Source organism: Pongo abelii, chromosome 11 (genome assembly GCF_028885655.2).
Source record: "Pongo abelii isolate AG06213 chromosome 11, NHGRI_mPonAbe1-v2.0_pri, whole genome shotgun sequence".
Classification (NCBI taxonomy): domain Eukaryota; kingdom Metazoa; phylum Chordata; class Mammalia; order Primates; family Hominidae; genus Pongo; species Pongo abelii.
In genome coordinates, this window is record NC_071996.2 from 135,971,370 (window position 1) to 135,992,331 (window position 20,962).

Here is a 20,962-nt window from a genome sequence, read left to right on the forward strand (position 1 = left end):
GAGGTCTGTGGTCTTGGCAGGGGCTTCAGCAGCGGCCCCGCCCTCTCTCTGTCCCCTCCCTCCTGTCCTTGTCCTCGTGTTTACTGAAGACCATGAGGAGGGATGTGGAGAGCCCCTGCAGGAACTGAGAGCAGGAGCCTGGCTCAGTCCTGAGAGGCCCCCAGATATTCCGTTCCTAAACCCATAGAGGGTGGGGCACGGGCATAGAGGAGAAACCAGGGCCGCCCCGCACAGCCCTGCTCTTTCACCCTGCCTGACTGGTGGCCTCCTTAGCCTGCAGCCTCAGTGCAACCCGCTATGGGGCCATGCTGCCCCCTGCTGGCCACACTGCAAAATGCAGCCCAGGGTCGGCCTGGAGGCTACAGGTGTCCCTCTTCCCCCAAGCCTGCAGCTGGGCTGGAGGGAAAAGGGGGCACCAGGGAACAGCCCGGGTACTCCTGCCCAGAAGGATTGTCCGACTGCATGGGGAGAAAGTCCAGAACCGTGTCTGGCACATGGTAATCTTTGTGGAGTGAGTGAACGAATGAGTGAATGAACTATGCCTTTGATGCTTTTCGGTGATGATGACGCAACCAAGATAGATCACGTGAGCCATTTTCCAGCAGGAACTGGGACTCCTCTTGGGCTGACAAGATGTAAGTACGAAATCTAAATAAGATTCCAATGGCACTAGACAGTGACACAGGTGACCCTAGCTATAAATGCCCATGGAAGGGAATTCTGTCTGACATTCAGGGAAGACTTGGAGCGGGGCAAGGGGACAGGATTGATGGCAGAAGTGAGACTCATAGGGCATGTGTGGGAGACCCCTGGCTGTCCATGTCGGGGGAGGAGGGGCAACAGGAAAGCAGCGCCTGGATCTCGAGGGACTTGGCCGGCTCAGTCCTTCCATCGGGAGCCACGTTCATTCACAGCGACTGTTGAGTCTAACAACACTCAAGTACAGCAAAGCCGGAGCAGCAGGCCCTGAAAGGGTGACTCCAGGGTCTCACCCCACCCTGACTCCTTCCCTCCTGCTGCCTCAGACTCTCCTGTGTACCCTCAGAGACCCTGTCGGGAGGCTTCCCTCCAACAAGGCACCGTCCCCAGGGAGAAGGGAGCCCATCACTCCTGGCCCTGTGGGGTCCTCAGTCCACTCACCACTGCCACATGCCCCAGGGAGTCCTCGGACTAGGGCCTGGGCCGGGCCCCCCTGGGTTCCTATGGCCTGGGCGAGCATGGTGCCCTCTTACAGCCTGGGCTGCCCGAGCGTTCCAGGCGTCCTGTCATTCAGCACAGATCTTTCCTCGGTGCCTTCTCTGGATTGGGTGGGCTGCTGAGCTCTGGAGCTGCTGCGGTGAATTATTTAATAGATAGGTGCTTCCCTGCTCTCCAGGGTCCCCCTCTGGGAGAGCCGGCACAGGAGCTAACCAGTCAGAGGAGAAGGCGGTGTAGACCGACTGGTGCAGGGGAGACCATGGGGGTGCTGGGCAAGACAGGGACTTGGCGGAACGCATGAGATGAGGCAGCTGGGAGGTTGTCTTTAAGCTGAGACCTAAAGGGTGATAGAGAGCCAGGCAGGCTGCAGCGTGGGAAAGCCTGCGCAGCTGTCCCCCAACCCCAGCGGTCCCTCCCATCCCATCCACCCTCTGCAGGCTCGTGGAGGAGTTCATGCTCTTGGCCAACATGGCAGTGGCCCACAAGATCCACCGCGCCTTCCCTGAGCAGGCCCTGCTGCGCCGGCACCCCCCGCCCCAGACAAGGATGCTCAGTGACCTGGTGGAATTCTGCGACCAGATGGGGCTGCCAGTGGACTTCAGCTCCGCAGGAGCCCTCAATGTGAGTGGTGGGCAGGATTCAGGGGAGGCCCTGCTTGGGAGAAAGAAGAGAAAGACCTGGAAGGTGGGGGGACCAGTGGCCTCTGCTTCCCCCCAGAGTCCCTCCCCTTCAGCCAGGTCTCTCCTGTAGGGAAGGAGGCCCTGGGAGAAAGGGCCCCTCTGAGTCACAGGGGCCCTGACAATGGGACCTGCCCCTTCACCAGGACTGTGCCAAGCGGGGAGATCCTGGAGGCCTAGCAGAGGGCATGGGTCCTGTGGCCAGAGAGGGCTGGTCTTGGGCCCAGAGGCTTTCAGAGTGGAGGCTGGAATTGTAGGAATCCCGGGAATGTTCCTGGTGGGTACTTTCAGGTGCCCCCTGCCTGGGGCAAAGCTAAGAAACCCAGGGCCTTGGCTCTGGTCCTGGAGGAGGGAGACATCTCCCCCAGACCCGACCCTGGGAGGGGAAGGCAGGTGCCCTAGGCCAGAGAGCTGGAGCCCAGTGAGTCCAGGCCAGCCAGCAAAAACACGGAAGGGACTGACCTCAGGCCAGCGTGGGCCACAGGGTGTAGGTGGCTGCCCCCTCTCCCCACCCATCCCCTCTGAGCAGGGCTGAGCCCCACAGGCAACTCCTCCCCCCAGAGCCGGGCATGAAGTGCTCAGCGGATGACAGGGTCCAGAGTCTCTCCCTGAGCTGGACCACACGTCACACAGGTTTCTGGGATTTGCTTCTAGAAAAGCCTGACCCAAACGTTTGGAGATGACAAGCACTCACTGGCCCGGAAGGAGGTTCTCACCAATATGTGCTCCCAGCCCATGCAGGTAAGGAGGGCCCAGCCCCAGCCTCCCCCGCTCCAGGGAGCACACTGGCCCCAGACCTGTGACCTCCACATGCAAGCACAGGCCCCCACTGTTCCTGCCTGCTCTGGACATGGCTGGGTGGACAGGGGCTGCTCCTCCTCTGCCAGAGGGTGGGAGAGGAGGCCGACCCCAGGCAGCACCTAGGAGGGGGCACCCTGAGCCTCTTGAGTTTGAGTCACTGCCTCCTGCTCAGACTCGCTCAAGGACAGTGTACCCTGGAGCTGAGGGGCTACTGAGACCTCCATCAGGCTGGGGTCCTGGAGGAGAGACAGGGTCCCATGTGGCTTCCTGTCCCAGGGAACACTCCTCAGCCTCCACCCCCACATGTGGAGTCCAGAACCAGCTATCGGCCTCTGGCCAGTGTGGGAAAGAAGCAGACTTGGCTGGGGGCCTAGGCCGGGGCCCGCAGGGAGGTGGCAGCCTGTGGGGTGGACAGCTGGGCTTGCTCTGGGACGCCTGTCACAGCCCCCCTGGCTGAGCTTCCCCCATGCAGGGCCCGAGCATCCTGGGACCAGGACGCCAGAGGACCCTCGGGTCAGCGAGAGCAGTGGATGCTGATGGGTCGGCTCTGGGTCCCAGCCCGGCCCAGGGGCAGGGACAGGCTGTATTTCAAGGGCTCAGTCACGCGGCAGATTCAATCTGTTCACAAGAACTGGATGGCTTCAGCTGACCTCAGTGGATTTATTTTCTGACACTTCAAGCTCTGCTGGGTTTGAAGCCATCAGGGCCTGCTTGAGCCTGGCTGCCCTGACCTGCCCCCAGTCACAAGTGTCTGCTCAGCCAAGCACCTGCGGCACCCACAGCGGAGAGGGGCTGGGCCGTGCCCACTGGGCTCTCTCTGTTCCATACTGCAGTGGCTCTAGGCCTGGCAGAGAACGTACAGCAGCCCCTGAGTCCCAGAACTGCCTCTGGCTCTGCCCTGCTGGGGCCCCTCCCATGCCCCCACCTCTGACGCCATCACCTCCAAGGAGGTACAAGCCAAGCTGGAGCTCCAGGAATCAGAGCTGCTCCGGAGTCAGCCAGAGCCTGAAAAGGCTGCATTCTCCTGGCTCGCCTCCCAGGGAGCTCAGAGGCGCCCTCGCCCAGGAATCCAATGGCAGAGAGTTACCAGGTCTGCGGTGCTCCTGTTCCTCAGCCCTGGGAACTGGGGTGGGGCCAGGGCAGGGCAGCAGCAGAGAGTGCAGAAAGGTGTGAGGGTGCACGCAGTCCCCAGTGAGCATCTGCATCAGGACACCAGGGCTGTCCCAGGGATGGCTGGGCCTGTGGGAAAGCCATGGTCCCCACCCATCCCACCCGACCCTGAGCCACCTCCACCAGCCAGGAGGGGCCAGGGCCCTTCATCAACCTCACCCAGGTCATCTGGGGAACTGGGCCACCACTGAGAACAAAGCCCAGACGTGTCTGGGAGTGGAGGCTGTGCCCACCTCCCCCGGAGACTTGCCCCCGACTTAACCTAGGGCCTAGCAGGGGCTGGAAGGGAAGTGGAGTTAGGGAGCCGGGCAGGTCACCACCAGCTGCGCCCTGGATTCCAGGGCCTGTGTGCACAGAGTAACAGGAGCCAGCTGTCTGTCTGGCCAAGGGCACAGGAGGGTGAGTGTGTACAGCAGCCAGGGAGCAAGGGAGCCAGCGAGACACACAGGAGTGACCTTGGACCTCTGCAAGGAACCCGTTCACTCGCTCCCAGGCAGCAGCACTGGCCTTGACACCCAGCCTCAAAAGCTCGGGGACTGCAGGACAAGCAACTTCAGGGGCTGTGGCCCCAGCTGGGACGGGCTGTGCGCTGGTCCCTAGAGACTCTCGGTATCTCCCCCTGCCCCAGTCCTGCCTCCTGCCCAGCACAAGGGCCTTTGGAACTCAGCCCTCTGTGTCTCAGCCCCCAGGAGGGTCAGGTGGTCAGAGACGAGAAGGGCTGAGGCTGGCAGGCCGGAATCTGCCTCCCTTGGCTGCTGTGAGATGGAGTACCGGGGGGCACAGAGGTGCTGGGGTGAAGCGTGGCTTTAGCTGGGTGGGATCAATGCCAGAAGGGATGAGGTCAGCCTCGACCAAAGGTGTGCCTGGGTCCAAGAGGTAGCGCCAGGAGCCTGAGTCCTGTGTTGCACGGGGCAGGGAATGGCATCCTGGGCTTTCTCGCCTGCCTCCCACTCTAGCCAGATGGAGCAATGGACTTGGCCTCCTTGAGCAAAGACCCACAGGCTCCTCAGCTTCTGCTTGTGTCTCCAGCAGACAGCGTCTGCAGCCCCCGGTCATACATGGCCACAGGCTTCCCCCTCCTCCTTCCTGGGCCAGAGTAGCAGCCCCATCCCCATGCTGGGGAGGGGTAGACCAGAGACAGTTCCCTCTTGGTGGTTCCCAGCAGTGACTCAGCAGCGATGGCACATGTCTGGGCCATTCTCAGTGCTGCCACCTTGAGGGCATTTGGGAGGTCCAGGCAGGCCAGATTTGTCTCCTGCAGAGAAGTATGGGCACCCCTGGGCTCTGCCCAGACTCCTGGCCTCCCCTTGGGTCCCCTTGTGCAGAAAGGGGTACTGGTCCTGGCCCTGGTCCTCCCTGGCTTTGCTCAGCAGCCAGCAGCCCATCAGATCTGTGCACACCAAGGCTGCCGATAGCAGGGCTGTGGGTGGTACAGGCCCTCCGGGACTGGCCAGAAAGCTCTGGGCTGGCCAGGCTCTGACCAGCCCTGCAGATGGCACTGTACTTCTGCTCGGGGCTGCTGCGGGACCCGGCACAGTTCGGCACTACGTGCTCATCATGCCCCTGTACACACACTTCACCCACAGTGGGTGCTCGGTAGCCCAAGACCATTCAGCGGTGATGGTGGAGGTCCAAAGGTCGGGCAACCCAAGCATAGGGGAACCTGGCCTGAGAACTCTCCCTATGGGCCGGTACTGCGGAAGCTGCAGGGGGTCTACAGCCAGCCCTGGACACAGCCAAGAAGAGGGCACTGACCTCAGAGGGCCGCTTTCTGCTGCCCTGGGAGCTGGGTGCTGGGATCCTAATCTGTCACCTGGGGCGGAGCACCATGCAGCCCATCCCCCAGCCATCACCCTTCCCCATTCCCTGCCCCCAACCCTCATGCCCCATACAACACCACCCACAACCCCGCCCCCTCTTCCCAGGCTATAGGGAGCGACTGACTAGACATGGCGCCCGACACCCTGCAGAAGCAGGCAGACCACTGCAACGATGGCCGCATGGCGCCCAAGCGCGTGCAGGAACTCAGCACTGGTCTCTTCTTTGCCATTCTGGTCAAGGTGAGCCCTCCAGACTGGTGCCCCTCACCTCCCTCTGGTTCCCGACCCTCCTGGGCACCTACTCACCAGGAGGCCTCGAGGAGCCCAGGGCAGTACCAGGAGGTGCCATGGCTGCAGCACTGTCCCTGCAGGAGAGTGGCCCCCTGGAGTCAGAAGCCATGGTGATGGGCGTCCTGAACCAAGCCTTCGACGTGCTGGTGCTGCGCTATGGCGTGCAGAAGCGCATCTACTGCAACGTGAGTGCCCTGGGAGAGCCCAGGGGTGGGCGGGGCAGCCCAAGCCATCCCGCACTGGAGGGGTACAGGCTGTGATGGGTCACACTCCACCCCTCGCTCCCCCAGCGCTAGCACAAAGCCCACTTGATGGGCCTTGCTGAGACGCCCAGCTCTCAGGCCCAGGGTCAGGCCTGGCCCCCTTCCCCAAGGACCTAGGAACCAGAGAGCAGGCCCCTCCATGGCCAGTACAGCTCGGCAGGGTGTGCAGGCTTTGGGGACTGTGTTTATAGGAACGTGAAGGAATGAAAAGCCAGAGAATGGTCCGTGGCCGCTCTGGAAACTGTGTCCCCTGAAGACAAGGAAGAGAGCTGTCCCTGGCTCGGCTCCTGCCCTGAGTGACTGTTGATTCACAGTTCTCTCCAAGGGGACGTGGGCCTGTCCTAACGCCGCCTTAGGGGCTTGGCTCCAGCTGGCCCTGGGGTCTGCAGGTCACCACCTGCCCCTGTGCCTGGCTTTGAATTTCCTAACATCCAGAGTGCCCTGGGAGTGCAGTGTCCAGCCTGTTGTGTGCAGTAAACGTGGTGTTCATAACCTGGAGCTGGGCAGAAAAGGAAGGACAGAGTCCCCCTGCAGACCCTCGGGGCTCTGTGTCCTGCAGTTCAAGCCTAGCTCACCCCGCAGTGGGCCCAGCCCCGCCTGCACTGACAGATGGCACCAGCAGGGGGCGCAGCGCTCCACTGCCACAGTTCTCTGTCCACACCTCAGTGCAGTCAGCCCTGGACCCCCCACCACTTGCCCCCAGTAGCACACAGAGTCACGGGCCTTCCCAGCTCCCACCCCTGGCCCTTGGTCACTCTCAGCTGCTGCCTCAGCCGAAGGTGGCCTGGCAGGGCCTCCCTGAATCTCCCCCCAGCCATGCAGGGGTGGGCCAGGGCCGAGGGCCACCTCCAAGCAGTAAAGCCCTCCAGGGTGGAAGGGCAGGTGGCCACCTCTGTGTCCCATCCCACTTAGTCCTGGCAAACTCTCGCCTGCCTCCTGCGGTGTCCCCTGCCCTATTCTGTGTCCCCTGGGCTCCCCCAGCACTGCAGCCTCCCGGGTAGGGTTTCAGGACCCCCAAGCCCTCCCAGCTCACCCAGACCCTTCCTGAGGGTCCTGCTTTCTGGCACCACCTTCCCTTCCTTGGGGACAACCACAGTGCAGAGAGGCGGGGCTCTGTCTGTCCCGCTAATGCAAGGGTGCTGGCCTTCTGGGGTCCTTTAGAGAACCTGATGAAAGCTATGAGTTTACAAGCAAGAAATTGGCACCGTTTTCACCAACAACGTGCCCTGTAGGTGGACCCGGGCCCTCAGGTTGTGTTTCATAAGCCTTGGGAGCACTCAGAATGCATCTGACTCCCCAGTTCTGCCCTGACCCAGGGCATTCATCCTGGAGCAGGCCCCCGTTACAGACAGGCGAGCAGAGGCTTCCAGAGGCCAAGGGAGGGTCCTGGGGTCCTGCTGCAGGGATGGAGGCAGAGTTGCGCCTCGTCATCAGGCCCTGCCGTCCTTGTCCCCTCATGGCCGGGCTCTGCACAGGTCATCGCCATCTTCAGCCTGGTGGAGGTGGTCCTGCGGGCAGCCATGGCCCTCTAGTATAGTGCTGTCCTGAGGCAGCCAAGCAACCAGGGCCACCTGGGCCCCGAGGAAGAGGAGGAAGAGGTCGAGTTTGAAAAGGAACCTGAGGGCTGATGTGCTGGCCAAGCTCAGCCGACCCTCCTGCCCTACCCCGCTAGCTTTAGGAATAGGACCTGATGACACCAAGGGGGATTTTTTATTTAGATTTTAACAACTCAAGGGTTTGCTTTTGGTTTTACTTTTGCATTTTATTTAGTGTTTGCAGCTCAGTTTTTAAACAAACTGCAGGGGAGAGGATGGAGCTGGAAGGAAGGCTGAGACCTGGCCAGCAATGAGACCGGCTCCCCTTCTGCCTGGGCCCCACTGCCTTCTCCAGCCCAGGTAATGGAGCCTTTTCTGCAAATCAGTGTCAGGGAATAAAATCAAGTGTGGAGTGCCATCTGGTGTGTGGGGCGCCTCTGGGAAGCCTGGGCAGTGGAATGCCCCTTGCACCCAGGGCAAGGGACCCAGCCTAGGCTCCACCCCTCACTGCTGAGCCGATGTCACCGCCCAGAACCTTCCTGTCAGTTCCAGCACGATTCAGAGTCGGCTACGTGGCAGATTGATGCCGGAGTCTCATTCTGCCTGATTAAAAATGTAATTAGTATGCAGGACTGAGAGCGCCCCCGTCACCCTGACGCATGTGACTGTGTCCAACCCTGCCCCCACTTCCTCTCTGCACCAGCTCCGCAGGGCCTGCTGGGGGTCACGGGTCCTGTGACACCCTCTCCCCGCAGTTCCTTGGCCAACACTCTGAATGGCCCTGTCTATACCCTGGGTCTGAGTCAGTGCCCTGGCAGCTCCAGGCCCAATCCTGTGCTCTGGGGACAGAAGCAGGCTTGGGCCTCGGGGAAGGGAGGAGGGCCCTCCAGTGCCTTCCCAACCTGGCCCCGTTGCCCACCCAGTGTCCCAAGCACCCACGGATCCCACCTGCCTCGGGTCCCGGGCGGAGCTGGCCGGCCACTGGGCAGTCCCTTCCCCAGCCAGCCTGACCCCAGCCTGCACTCCTTCCCCCTCCGTAAGGGAAGCTCCGTGGCTTGGCTTCCTCGAGAGCTGCCAGAAACTAGGATGAAAGCCATGGTGAGCACGGCCTCTGTTCCTCTGCACCATTTCCTGGGGTGTCGGGATTAACAAGCTCATTTGATCTGGTTACAGTGAATTTTCTTCAAAGAAACACTCAATAGGGTCCTTGTCAGAGTGCCTTGCAGCACCTGAACGACAGTGACTGGGCACGGCTGCCTTTGTTCTGCCACCGTCAGACGAGGCTGGCTGTGGGAGGTGACCAAAGACATCCCGCACCTGCCCTCAGAACCTTTCCCTCCTCCAGGGTTCAGCCACCTCAGGCAGCCTTCAGTCTGTGCGTCCTACCACCCCCGAGATGTCCCAGAGGCCACAGTCACCCCATCTGTTCCTGTCCCCAGAACCTTCTCCTGGAGCCAAGTATCTGCAGGGACAGACAGGTGAGCATCTGGGGGTTTGATGTTGGGGTGGAGAAGGCTGTGGGGTGCTGCCCTGGCCCAGGCAGCCTGACTGTGAGAGCCCCAAACAGGAGACATCCCAGCCCCTTCCCCTCCCCTCTATGCTGCCCACCCTCTGACGAGCAGTGGCCAAGTTCCTCTCTGGGCTTCTCAGGCCAGGCTGGCCCTGTCCCCCAGGGCCTCCCACAAAGCCTGGGAGCTGTTCCCTCACAGGCAGCACAAACCCAGACGGACACCTGTCCCTATGCCCCAGTGCCCCCAGGCCCCAGTGAGGAGTAGCCAGGGGGATGAACAAGGGGGTTCCTGCTGCCTGGGCTTGCTTGGGAAGCAGATGCTGGGCTCAAAGTTTCTTCAGACAGCCTCACCTTCCGTGCTGGCCCCAGAGCATGGCGGGTCCCTGGGGCTGTGGAGGCCATGGCAGCCCCATCCCACCCCACCCCATCTGGGGAAGTGGAAACCGTATCCATGAGGGTCAGGTCAGGTCTCTGCCTCCAGTGACCTGGCAAGGTTGTGCCCAGCCAGGACCTGGACTCAGGCCCAGGCCGCCCCACACCCTACCCAGAGCTCAGAGAAGACGACCCAGACTTCTCCCCACACCAGTCACGCCGAGCCCCCCGTCTGCATTCACTCCTTTAAGGAACATGGTTGACTCAGTCCGGTGCTGTGCAGTCACAAGATGGCTCTCCATGGGTCCACTGGGGGCCCAGCCTCTTATGTGGCCCCTCGCTAAAAAGGACTCAACAGAAAGAGTGACCAGGCACCGACCCTCATCTGCAGGAGGACTTGGCCATTCCCTGGGCTGTCCCACGGCACCTGCCGGCCAGGGCCCAGGGCACAGAGCGAGACTGTCTTTTCCTCAAGGAGACACCGTGAGGGAGGGAGGGAGAGGTGGACACCACCAACCTCATTCCATGATCAGGGACTGGCGATGCTCAGAGAGGCCAGTGAGTGTGTTCCCTGCCCTGAAGGGTCAGTGCCGGCCCGCTGGACACAGGGGAAGATGGCGCAGGCAGTGACCTGGCTTGGGGAAGGAGCTGAAGCTCCCAGAGCTTGCAGCCACCCTCCTGGCGAGAGACTGACGCCTCCCCAGTTCCTGTTAGGAAGGACCTCAGGAAAGAACTGGGATCACGCAGCCTGGGGTGGCGGCCTCCTGGCCCCTGAGGAGGATGTCAGGCCACAGAAGGGAGGGACGGGCATGAAGCTTGGGAAGCGGGCTCCAGAGGAGGAAAGGCCTGTGCAGAAGCAGCACCAGAGGCCACTGCAGCGGCTCCACCACCCAGCAGCGCCGCCACGAGGCAGGAAGTGGGAGGCCAGGCAGGAGGGGCTGTGATGGCCCAGGTGCCGGGAGGAAGGGCTGAGAGGGGACAGTGCAGACATCCAGAGAGGCCTGGCGGGGATGGGCCGCCAAAGTCACAGGTGGGATGGGCTTTCTCCAGGGAGTTCTACAGCACAGATGGTGCTGCTGGCCTGGCCGTGGCCAGCTCTGCACATGAGCCTGCCCCAGTCCTTGCTGGGCATGGACGAGAGAGTGGTTCCTGGTTTGGAATCAGAATTCAGGGGCTGATGGCAGTCGGGATGGGAATTGGGAGGGGTGAAGTGAATTAAATGTTTGAGCCCTGGTGGAGGCTACAGGATGTGATACCTTTCATGTTAAAGAAGGTTCTGGAGAAGGGGATGATTCTTGGAATGATGAGTATTAGTTTCCACATACCTGAGTTTAGGTTCCGGATTTAAAACCTTATTGTAAGATCATCTCTTTGAACCTTTTCTCTAATTGTGGGGTTTTATGGTTTGGGGGAAATTTTACTTATTTTTGTTGTTGGTTTTTTGGTTTTTGGTTTTTTGAGACAGGGTCTCCCTCTGTTGACCAGGCTGGAGTGCAGAGGCTGGAGTGCTGTGGGGCAATCAGGGCTCACTGAGGCCTGCACCTCCCTGGCTCAAGAGATCCTCCCACTTCAGCCTCCCCACTAGGTGAGAATACAAGCGAGTGCCACCATATCCAGCTAGTTTTAAAAATTTTTTGTAGTGATGGGGTCTTACTATGTTGCCAGGCTTGTCTCAAGCTCCTGGGCTCAAGTGATCCTCCCGTCTCAGCCTCCCAAAGTGTTAGGATTATAGGTATGAGCCACCACGCCCGGCCGATTTGTTTTTTTAGCAGATAGAAAATCATTTGAGGGGGAAACTGATCCATTTAAATAATTTATTTTACTTAAAAAACAGTTTTGCTCAACCTCGTTCGTGAGCTGTGTTGTGTTCTTAATGTTTATCAATAGTACGTTGCTCGGTTCTGGAAAGCACTTAGCCAGATATTTAAAAAGCAACAGAAATTGAAGTGCAAAATAGAAGATGGAACAAAAACTCTCCAATAGTGTATTCAACTCAACAGGTTTTCAACTCACCAGGGTGCTATTGGAATACAATTGTCCTCCTGGATCCCGTCATACAAGATCAAAGTTAAACCACTAAACACAATTGCAGCATCCTTGACTTCATAAGCTTTCCTTTCCGCACATCCATATAGACACCCGAAGCACCCTTCAGGGCAGAATTGTCTTTTGTCCCTCGCTCTCAGGGGACAACCATGCACTAGGGCCAACCTGCCAGCCACCCCTGCCACTGTCACTACTGCCGGTGTTGGGGGGCGGGGGTGAAGGAGGTGGCCAGATCAGGGCTCAGGGCACCTGGCTGAGCGCCCCCTCCACTGAGCCCGCTCCTGTGCCTGCAGCTTCCCACAGGCTGAGGCCCCAGTGCCCTGCTTGTGCTGCTGAGGGGGCTCCACGGCCTGTTGAGAGGCTTTCCCAGGAAGCCCATGGGGAGGAGGTTGGGGTGTCTCCTGCCTTGGGGGTGGGACAGTCCCTTCTTGTTCCCACCCCAGGTACCTGACCCAAGTTCTCGTGTGCATGAGGAATGCCTGGATGTCCCTCCCTGGTAGGTGGGATGGGCCAGAGGGAGGTCCTGCCTACACAGCCCTTAATTAGGAATTTAGAGATTTGTGCTCTAGGAAGGAGCTGCTTCCGCTACCATTTGGCCAACTGTGTGGTGTGCAGACCCTCAGCTTGGAAAAAGGTTTCAAGGATGTTCAGGAGTTGCCTCGTGTTCATAAAGGTCAGGGTTCACCTCTTCCCCCCTGCTACCCCTGCTAACTCTGCAGCAGGCCCTGGACTAATTAAGTCCTCGCAACAGCCCGGAGACCTAGGCTCTGTGAAAGTTGTTAGAATCAAAATGGAGCCACTTTTGTCCAACCCTAAGAGCAACAACAAAATAATGCGGCCAGAAGGTTCTGAAGGAGGGCCCTCCCGCACACCTGCCTATGATCAGAGCCCTTCCGAAGCCTCTGGGAAGGGCACAGATGCCTGCAACAAGACCTTTTGCCAGGACTTTGCAGGACTTTGCAGCTTACTACGTGAGTCACAAGGATGGCTAGCCAGATGCACAAGAACACTTGCCTGATATGCTGTGTCCACTCATAAACTGATGCCGGTTCCTGGGATAAGCCCCTGGAATCAGTGTTCTCTTCCTTTCAAAACAGCTGTGTAGGTGGATGTGGTGGCGAGTGCCTGTAATCCCAGCTACTCAGGAGGCTGAAGCAGAAGAATTGCTTGAACCCGGGAGGCAGAGGTTGCAGTGAGCTGAGGTAGTGCCACTGCACTCCAGCCTGGGCAACAGAGCAACTCAAAAAAAAAAAAAAAAAGACAAAAACCAAAAACCGACCATGCACTGCTCCTTTTGCCTTTCAAAGCCCCCCTTGCCTCCCCTCCTCCGATGCACCCCTAGTTTACTAAGGCCGGGGCTCTGCATGCAGTGCTGCTGCTTGTTCCCAATTAAACTCCATAGTTTGGGAAAGCCTCTCTCTGTTTCTTGAGGTTGACAGGACTATCATTCTTCTTGTTCGTAGATGAGGGAATTAAGGCTTGGAGAGGTTCCGTTCTGAAGGACATTCAGTAAGTGGTGGAGAGAGAATTTCAGCTCAGATCCAAAGGCTATTTAGTTTATTTCTTTTAAATCCATGCTTCTTAGCACTCAGCTAGTCACGTATCACCTTGACAACTTTTTGCCATAGCCACATTACTGCCTGTGGTATTATTTACTGAATATTTTTCCCTACGTAAGCTCAGATTTGCCTTAAATCTATTAGAAAAGGAAACTTGTAACTGAAAAATGGAAGACCACCATCTCTTGCCATAAACAGAAGCAACTGTGTATTCCACACACACACCAAAAGCAACGTCCTTACAGCCTCCTTAGATGTTTTGAGTCTAAAGCATTCTTTATCTTGTTAAAGGGGAGATGGCAAAGTTAGGGTGGCAGTGAAACTAACCAAAGGTAGGGAAACTATGCAGAGTCCACAAGGCATTTCTTATTTTTTTCTTTTTCTTTTTTTGAGATGTTGTCTCACTCTGTCACCCAGGTTGGACACATATCTGGTTGTCAAGGATTAGGGACAGGGAAAGAGGTAGAGGAAAGAGGTGGCCTGGTTATAAAAGGTACCCTGTGGGGTTGGAGCTCTTCAGCATCTCAACTATGGTGCTGTTACACAAACCTACTTAGGTGATAAAATTGTATACACACTCCCACACACATGCACACGAATACAGGTAACACTGGGGAAATCTGAATAATAACTGTGGATTATGCCACTGGGGGAGACTAAGCAAAGTGCACAGATATCTCTTGTAATTTTTTCTTTTTTTTTTTTTTTTTAGACAGGGTCTTGTTCTGTCACCCAGGCTAGGGTGCAATGATATGGTCTTGACTCACTGCAACCTCCACCTCCTGGGCTCAAGTGATACTCCCACCTCAGCTTCCCAAGTAGGTGGAGAGAGAATTTCAGCTCAGACCCAAAGGCTATTTAATTTATTTCCTGTGGAGGGACCACAGGAGCACGCCATTTCGCTCTGCTAATTTTTGTATTTTTTGTAGAGATGAGGTTTTCCCATGTTGCCCAGGCTGGTCTCAAACTCCTGCGCTCAAGTGAACCTCCCGCCTCAGCCTCCCAAAGTGCTAGGATTACAGGGGTGAGCCACTACGTAGGGCCTCTTGTATTATTTCCCTTTTTTTTTCTTTTTTGAGACAGACTCTCACTCTGCCACCCAGGCTGGAGTGCAGTGACACGATCTTGGCTCACTGCAACCTCCACCTCCCAGGTTCAAGCGATTCTCCTGCCTCAGCCTTCCAAGTAGCTGGGACTACAGGCGCATGCCACCACACCTGGCTAATTTTTTGTATTTTTAGTAGAGATAGGGCTTCACTGTGTTAGCCAGGATGGCCTCCATCTCCTGACCTCATGATCCACCCACCTCAGCCTCCCAAAGTGCTGGGATTACAGGCGTGAGCCACCGCGCCCGGCTTGTATTATTTCTTACAACTACTTGTGAATCTATCGTTCTATCAAAAATTCCAACTTAAACATGAAACTCAGGGTGGCTATAAAGCCTCCTGACTCATCTTGACTTTGGAATCAATCAATCAATTAATTGCCTCCCCATTAGTGAGTCTCCTCTGACTTTTAGCCAAGAATGTTCCTAACTCAGCAAGATGAAGCAGGAGGTAGAGGAAACTAAGGGGGCAACAAGCAGGGGGCAGGAAGGGCCCATGAGGGCGACATATTCCCTGAGAGCCCCAGGACGACTAGCGGGAAGCCAGGAGGGTGCAGGCAGGAGGACCCAGGAAAGCTCAGCCTGAGGGAGGCCTTAGGCATGGTGGGGAGTGGGGCAGGGCAGGCAGAGGCTGGGCAGCAGGTGAGGTCCCCTGGGTTCAGAGGGCCAAGCCTGGGGTTTGAGCTAAACAGGCTTGAGTGGAGAAGGGGCTGCTGTGCTTGGGCTGGGGTGGGTGGAGCTGGAGGAGCCTTTTCTTCTTGAACCAGTTTTTGAATTGTGCTACAAAACACGGTACATCAAGTTTACCTCCTTCACCATTTTCAAGTGTACAGGGCGGCAGTGTTGAGTACACCCACAGAGTTGTGCAGCTGATCTCCAGAATGTTCTCATCCTGCAACCTTGAAGCTCTGTCCCCATTAAACTCCAACTCTAACCCTAACCCCAACCCTAACCCTAACCCATTGCCTCCTCCCTCAGCCTCAGGCAACCTCCATTCCACTTCTGTCTCCATGTATTTGACTCCCCTAGGGACCTCAGAGAAGTGTGTTCATGCGTATTTGTCCTTTTGCACTGGTATATTTCACTGAGCATAATGTCCTAAGGTTCATCCATGTTGTAGCAGGTGTCAGGGTCACCTTCGTTTTCAAGGCTGCGTGATACTCCATTGTATGTGTGTGCCCTTTTTGGTTTCTCCATTTCTCTGTTGCTGGACACTTGGGTTGCTTCCAGCTCTTGGCTGCTGTGGATAATGCTGCTGGGAACATGGGTGTGCAGTATCTGTACGAGTCCCTAGTTTGCATTCTTTGGCTACACACTCAGAGTGGGATGTCTGGACTGGAGCAATACTTTTGAACTCAGCCTGAGGTTACCAAACTCTCTGAGCTCCTTATCAGAGGCTACACTTCTGGGTGTGCCCGGGGCCCATGGAAAACAGACTCACCCCAGGCTCCATCTACCTGTGCAAGGGAACAGGGGTCAACCTCAAGTGCACAAGCTGCTCTGGAAGACCCAGCCCAGGCCTGGCTGACCCAGGGCACTGGCCCCTCCCCAGCCTGCGTCCTCAGGACATAGGTGTGGGCACCCATACACACCAAGTGGGTTCTAGGGCAGCCAGGCCACCTAACATGCCTCCCTTCACACTCCTCTGGGGTTCATGGCATTGTGAGCCCTAACCCGGGCCCTGGCCTAGGCTGTGTGTTTCCGGTCTCACCTCTCTTCACACCTTGAATGAGGTGAATGAAGGAGTGGCAACGGGTCTCCCACAAGACACTGTGAGCTACACCCAGTCCCTTCCCTTTAGCAAGCTTGGCTTCAGGTCACAGGACTGGGCGGGGTCAAGGTGGACACCAGGGGTGTGGGGAGGGATGTGAAGCATTTACAGCCAGGGGCAAAGTCCTCCCCTGATTTAAACCCAGGCAGCCTGCTCTGCAGCCGGTTCCTGGTGTCCCCACTTCGTCTCCCTCCTGCTGCCCCCAAGACATGCAGGGGCCCTGGGTGCTGCTGCTGCTGGGCCTGAGGCTACAGTTCTCCCTGGGCGTCATCCCAGGTAATGAGGCTCCCCAAGCTGTTCCACACACAGGGCGCCCCCTCAGCCAGGCTGACCTGATCTCTGCTCTCCCCCTGGCCAGTTGAGGAGGAGAACCCGGCCTTCTGGAACCGCCAGGCAGCTGAGGCCCTGGATGCCGCCAAGAAGCTGCAGCCCATCCAGAAGGTCGCCAAGAACCTCATCCTCTTCCTGGGCGATGGTGAGTGAGCAAGGCCTATCCAGCCCCGCAGTCCTCACAGCCCCAGCACCCGGGAACTTCAGTGGTTCCAGGCCAGCCCCGGGGCCCGGGACTCACACATTTCTGCTCCTTCAGGGATGGGGGTGCCCACGGTGACAGCCACCAGGATCCTAAAGGGGCAGAAGAATGGCAAACTGGGGCCTGAGACGCCCCTGGCCATGGACCGCTTCCCATACCTGGCTCTGTCCAAGGTAAGGGCTGGGCCACCTCAGAGTCCTCCAAGCAGAGGAGAGGGGTCAAGGATATGGAGTGTGGCAGGAGGGAGGGAGCCAGGACAGCTGGGGACTAAGGAGCTGGGAGCAGTTAGGATCCCAGAGGACCAGAACCAGGTCCCTGGTTGGGGTCTGGGTGTCTGCCCCGAAGTAGAGCTCAGGGTATTTCCATTCCTAGACATACAATGTGGACAGACAGGTGCCAGACAGCGCAGGCACAGCCACGGCCTACCTGTGCGGGGTCAAGGCCAACTTCCAGACCATCGGCTTGAGTGCAGCCGCCCGCTCTAACCAGTGCAACACGACACGCGGCAACGAGGTCATCTCTGTGATGAATCGGGCCAAGCAAGCAGGTGAGCTGGGGCCCGCTGCGGGGTCAGGACCAGGCCCAAGACCTTGGTCACCGATCCTGACCTCTATCACCCTCAGGAAAGTCAGTGGGAGTGGTGACCACCACACGGGTGCAGCACGCCTCGCCAGCCGGCACCTACGCCCACACGGTGAACCGCAACTGGTACTCAGATGCTGACATGCCTGCCTCGGCCCGCCAGGAGGGGTGCCAGGACATCGCCACACAGCTCATCTCCAACATGGACATTGACGTGCGACCCCAGGGCCAAGGGCTGGGGCTAGGCAGAGGGGAAGGTGGGGGCACAGGCTCAGATCCAGGCAACCAAAAGCCTGATCTGGGTCAGCAGGTTCTGGAGGTGGAGTTGGGGATGTAGAATGTGCAACACAGGCTGGGCCATTCCCACAGCCCTGGGGAGGGGAGCCAGGGGCTGTGCATGAGGAGGGGGCATGGGGCCAGCCAGGCCCCCAACCCACCTGCCCCATCCATTGTCCCCAGGTGATCCTTGGCGGAGGCCGAAAGTACATGTTTCCCATGGGGACCCCAGACCCTGAGTACCCAAGTGATGCCAGCCAGAATGGAATCAGGCTGGATGGGAAGAACCTGGTGCAGGAATGGCTGGCAAAGCACCAGGTGATGGGGGCTGACGGGTGTGGAAGTCATGGCAGGGGGAGGCCAAGTGTGTGGGTCTCAGGGCTGTGGGCTGAAGCCTGGCTCTGTCCCTGCAGGGTGCCCGGTATGTGTGGAACCGCACTGAGCTCATGCAGGCGTCCCTGGACCAGTCTGTGACCCATCTCATGGGTAACGACCCCCTTCCTGCTGTGGCATTCCTCAGACAGCCTCAGAGGGTGCCATCCGAGCCTATGTGCCCATTTGCCAGCACCCTCCCACTCACAGCCTGCCAATCACCACCAAGCTCCTTGTCCCACAGGCCTCTTTGAGCCCGGAGACATGAAATATGAGATCCACCGAGACCCCACACTGGACCCCTCCCTGATGGAGATGACAGAGGCTGCCCTGCGCCTGCTGAGCAGGAACCCTCACGGTTTCTACCTCTTTGTGGAGGGTGCGTGGTGGCCCCTGGGGAGTGGAGGAAGGCGGGGCGGGGTGGGGCAGGTTCAGCATCCCCCGCTCTGGCCTTCCTGCAGGCGGTCGCATCGACCATGGTCATCACGAGGGTGTGGCTTACTATGCGCTCACTGAGGCGGTCATGTTCGACGACGCCATTGAGAGGGCGGGCCAGCTCACCAGCGAGGAGGACACGCTGAGCCTCGTCACTGCTGACCACTCCCATGTCTTCTCCTTTGGTGGCTACACCTTGCGAGGGAGCTCCATCTTTGGTAGGCCTGGGGAGAGTGGCAGGTGCTGCTGCATCAATTATGTGGGTGAAGTTTGAGCCTCAGTTTCCTCCTCCGTCAAATGTGTGTAATGCTGGCACAAGCCCTATAGGAATCTTGTGAGGACCGAGCCCCTGAACAGGCAAAAAGTGGCAGTGCCTGGCACATAGGAGGCACTCCCACAGCTGTGGTCAGCTCAACTACAGGGACCCGCATCTCCCTACAGGGTTGGCCCCCAGCAAGGCTCAGGACAGCAAAGCCTACACGTCCATCCTGTACGGCAATGGCCCGGGCTACGTGCTCAACTCAGGCGTGCGACCAGACGTGAATGAGAGCGAGAGCGGTGAGTGAGGCTGAATGGCCCGTTCAGGGGGACCAGGGTGCCAAGGATGGGGGCATTCGCGGGAGGGGGAAGCCGCCTGCCTGCCCTGAACTGCACTCACCCTCCTAACAGGGAGCCCCGATTACCAGCAGCAGGCGGCGGTGCCCCTGTCGTCCGAGACCCACGGAGGCGAAGACGTGGCGGTGTTTGCGCGCGGCCCGCAGGCGCACCTGGTGCATGGTGTGCAGGAGCAGAGCTTCGTAGCGCATGTCATGGCCTTCGCTGCCTGTCTGGAGCCCTACACGGCCTGCGACCTGGCGCCCCCAGCCGGCACCACCGATGCCACGCCTCCCGCCTGCACCACAGACGCCGCGCCCCCGGTTCCTGCGTCGCTGCCTCTGCTGGCCGGGACCCTGCTGCTGCTGGGGGCGTCCGCTGCTCCCTGAGCTCCCCACTCCAGAGTTATCATGCTCCCCACCTCCAGGCGTCCTGCCCTGTTCCCCGTCCTGAGCTGCCACGTCCAGCGAACACATACAGGTGTCCTGCCGTTGGACCTTCACCTCCTAGAGATAAACCAGCCTCAGCTGGTGCAGCGGGGCCCTTCTTCCCTCCGCATCCCCTTCAGGGAGCAGGAGCCCAGGGCGCCCTGGGAGCTGAGCCTGGGACTCCCAGGACTTCCCCCCAAGGCTGCTCTCTCATTCTTCCTCCCAAACCCCAGAGACTGCAGATTTGTGCCATGCGGCTGCCTGCACCCCAGACAATAAAGGGACCAAAACCACCCAGCCCCCACCCTGCCTCTAGCCTAAGGAAGACCAAGCAGGCCTGGACCCAGAAACGTCCCCCAACCCGGGACACAACACACCCAGACCGCGTGCCCCACCATCTTAGCTTCAATCCTGGTAGCACCTGGTGGACCCAAGGACTTGGGTGGATCAGGACACCTGAAGAAGAGAAGCTTCCGGCAACCCTGCAACCCACCCAAGGAGGCTACTGGGGCGGGGATCCCCAGGGGGGCTTTGACACAGTCCTCTGCTGTCTCCCCACTAGGATATTCCACACCGCTGCACCAGACCAAGGGACCAATGAGGCAGAGGCTTGCCCCAAGTCACAGCCACTCAGATGCTTCCTGCCCCCCAGTGCCCATTCCAGGTCAGGAGATCCAAGGAGTGCCTGAGGAGCTCTGGGTACAGGGCAGCAGCCCAGAGCCCATGGACCCTCCCAGGACATCTGGATGCTGGGCATAGATTTCTCAACAAGGAAGACTCCCCTGCCTCCTCAAGGTCTCCATTCTCCTAGGAGACAAAGCAATAATAAAAAGAAGTGTTTGACAATGTAATGCCAGTACTACTTCCTAGGAGAAAAATCATGAGTGAGTGTGGGCAAGGTATCTGGAGAGGTGGATAATGCAGGCCAGGAGGTACTGCTGAGGGGCAGATGATTGAGCAAGAGACTTGAACAGAGTGGGGGCTTGAGCAAGGCAGCACAGCAGTGCAAATGCCCTGGGGCAGTGTCAGCAGGTGCTCTAGGAGGCCAAGGGCTGGATCAGAGGGGTGGGGGTGGGTGGGCAGAGTGGGGAAAGCCTGAGGGGTCAGGAGAGGGGGGTGTGCGTGGGGGACTGTGAAGTCTGGTTAGAGGGGTGTGGTTGGAGGTCTTTGAGGAGGGCTGTGACCCGCCCTGGCTGGGAAATGAGCACTCTGGCTGCTGCCAGGAGAAGGGTCTGGACTTTTGGGTGGAGGGTGGGGGTGGTGGCAGGCCCAGGTGAAAGCTGGGGAAGGAGCTGACTCCAGGTGTTTCTGATCTCCCTCCTAAAGTATTCTGGAGCTCCCATCCCAATACAGCCATACTTAGTGAGTACACACCTGCTCCAAGAGAACATTGAAAAGAATTAAATAAAGGTGAAATCAACCACATTTTCCAGCAAATTTTGCAGTATTACAAATTTATTTGTACATTTACAAAGGTGCAAAAAGGCATCTTGCTTTTGCCAGAAATAGTAACGTCATTCAATATGCTTTCTTATTTACTAAAACCTTGAAATAAAATTGTAAAACATCAGTTTGAAGGCCTCTCAGGGTAGTTCTTTTTTAATTCTGGGTTTTAGTAGCTGTCAC

The 20,962-nt window shown here is 58.3% G+C and overlaps 1 protein-coding gene, 1 long non-coding RNA gene and 1 pseudogene across 5 annotated transcripts; 2 read left to right on the forward strand and 1 right to left on the reverse strand.

Moving 5' to 3' along the window:
- Positions 1–1,217: 1,217 nt before the first annotated feature.
- Positions 1,218–6,131, forward strand: LOC100939501 (DIS3-like exonuclease 2; annotated as a pseudogene).
- A 2,934-nt stretch (positions 6,132–9,065) lies between these two features.
- On the forward strand, positions 9,066–20,292 carry LOC100437471 (intestinal-type alkaline phosphatase). Of its 3 annotated transcripts, XM_054549989.1 has the most exons (12): positions 9,066–9,232; positions 16,476–16,592; positions 16,707–16,822; positions 17,022–17,196; positions 17,273–17,445; positions 17,691–17,825; positions 17,921–17,993; positions 18,124–18,258; positions 18,341–18,532; positions 18,756–18,876; positions 18,984–19,388; positions 19,899–20,292. In XM_054549989.1, the coding sequence occupies exons 1-12, from the start codon at positions 9,151–9,153 to the stop codon at positions 20,023–20,025; spliced, it is 1,851 nt and encodes a 616-aa protein (XP_054405964.1). In that variant the 5' UTR covers positions 9,066–9,150; the 3' UTR covers positions 20,026–20,292. The 3 variants fall into 3 exon arrangements, with proteins under 3 accessions (XP_054405964.1, XP_054405966.1, XP_054405963.1); XM_054549991.1 differs by having other exon boundaries at positions 18,756–18,872; positions 18,984–20,292; XM_054549988.2 differs by having other exon boundaries at positions 9,067–9,232; positions 18,984–20,292.
- On the reverse strand, positions 15,083–18,367 carry LOC129058165 (uncharacterized). 2 transcript variants are annotated; one of them, XR_010136125.1, is made up of 4 exons: positions 18,246–18,355; positions 17,076–17,169; positions 16,450–16,741; positions 15,083–15,598 (listed from the first exon to the last, which is right to left on the reverse strand). It is a non-coding gene; the product is annotated as an uncharacterized LOC129058165 (long non-coding RNA). The 2 variants fall into 2 exon arrangements; XR_008523112.2 differs by having other exon boundaries at positions 15,265–15,598; positions 17,076–17,472; positions 18,246–18,367.
- Positions 20,293–20,962: the final 670 nt, after the last annotated feature.

Excerpts from the sequence above, each read along its gene's own strand:
- LOC100437471 (XM_054549988.2), top strand. The coding sequence starts at position 9,151 with ATGTCCCAGAGGCCACAGTCACCCCATCTGTTCCTGTCCCCAGAACCT. Across the intron at positions 17,994-18,123 it reads GTCTGTGACCCATCTCATGG|GCCTCTTTGAGCCCGGAGAC; the intron begins GTAACGACCCCC and ends CTTGTCCCACAG. Across the intron at positions 18,877-18,983 it reads AATGAGAGCGAGAGCGGTGA|GGAGCCCCGATTACCAGCAG; the intron begins GTGAGGCTGAAT and ends CCCTCCTAACAG.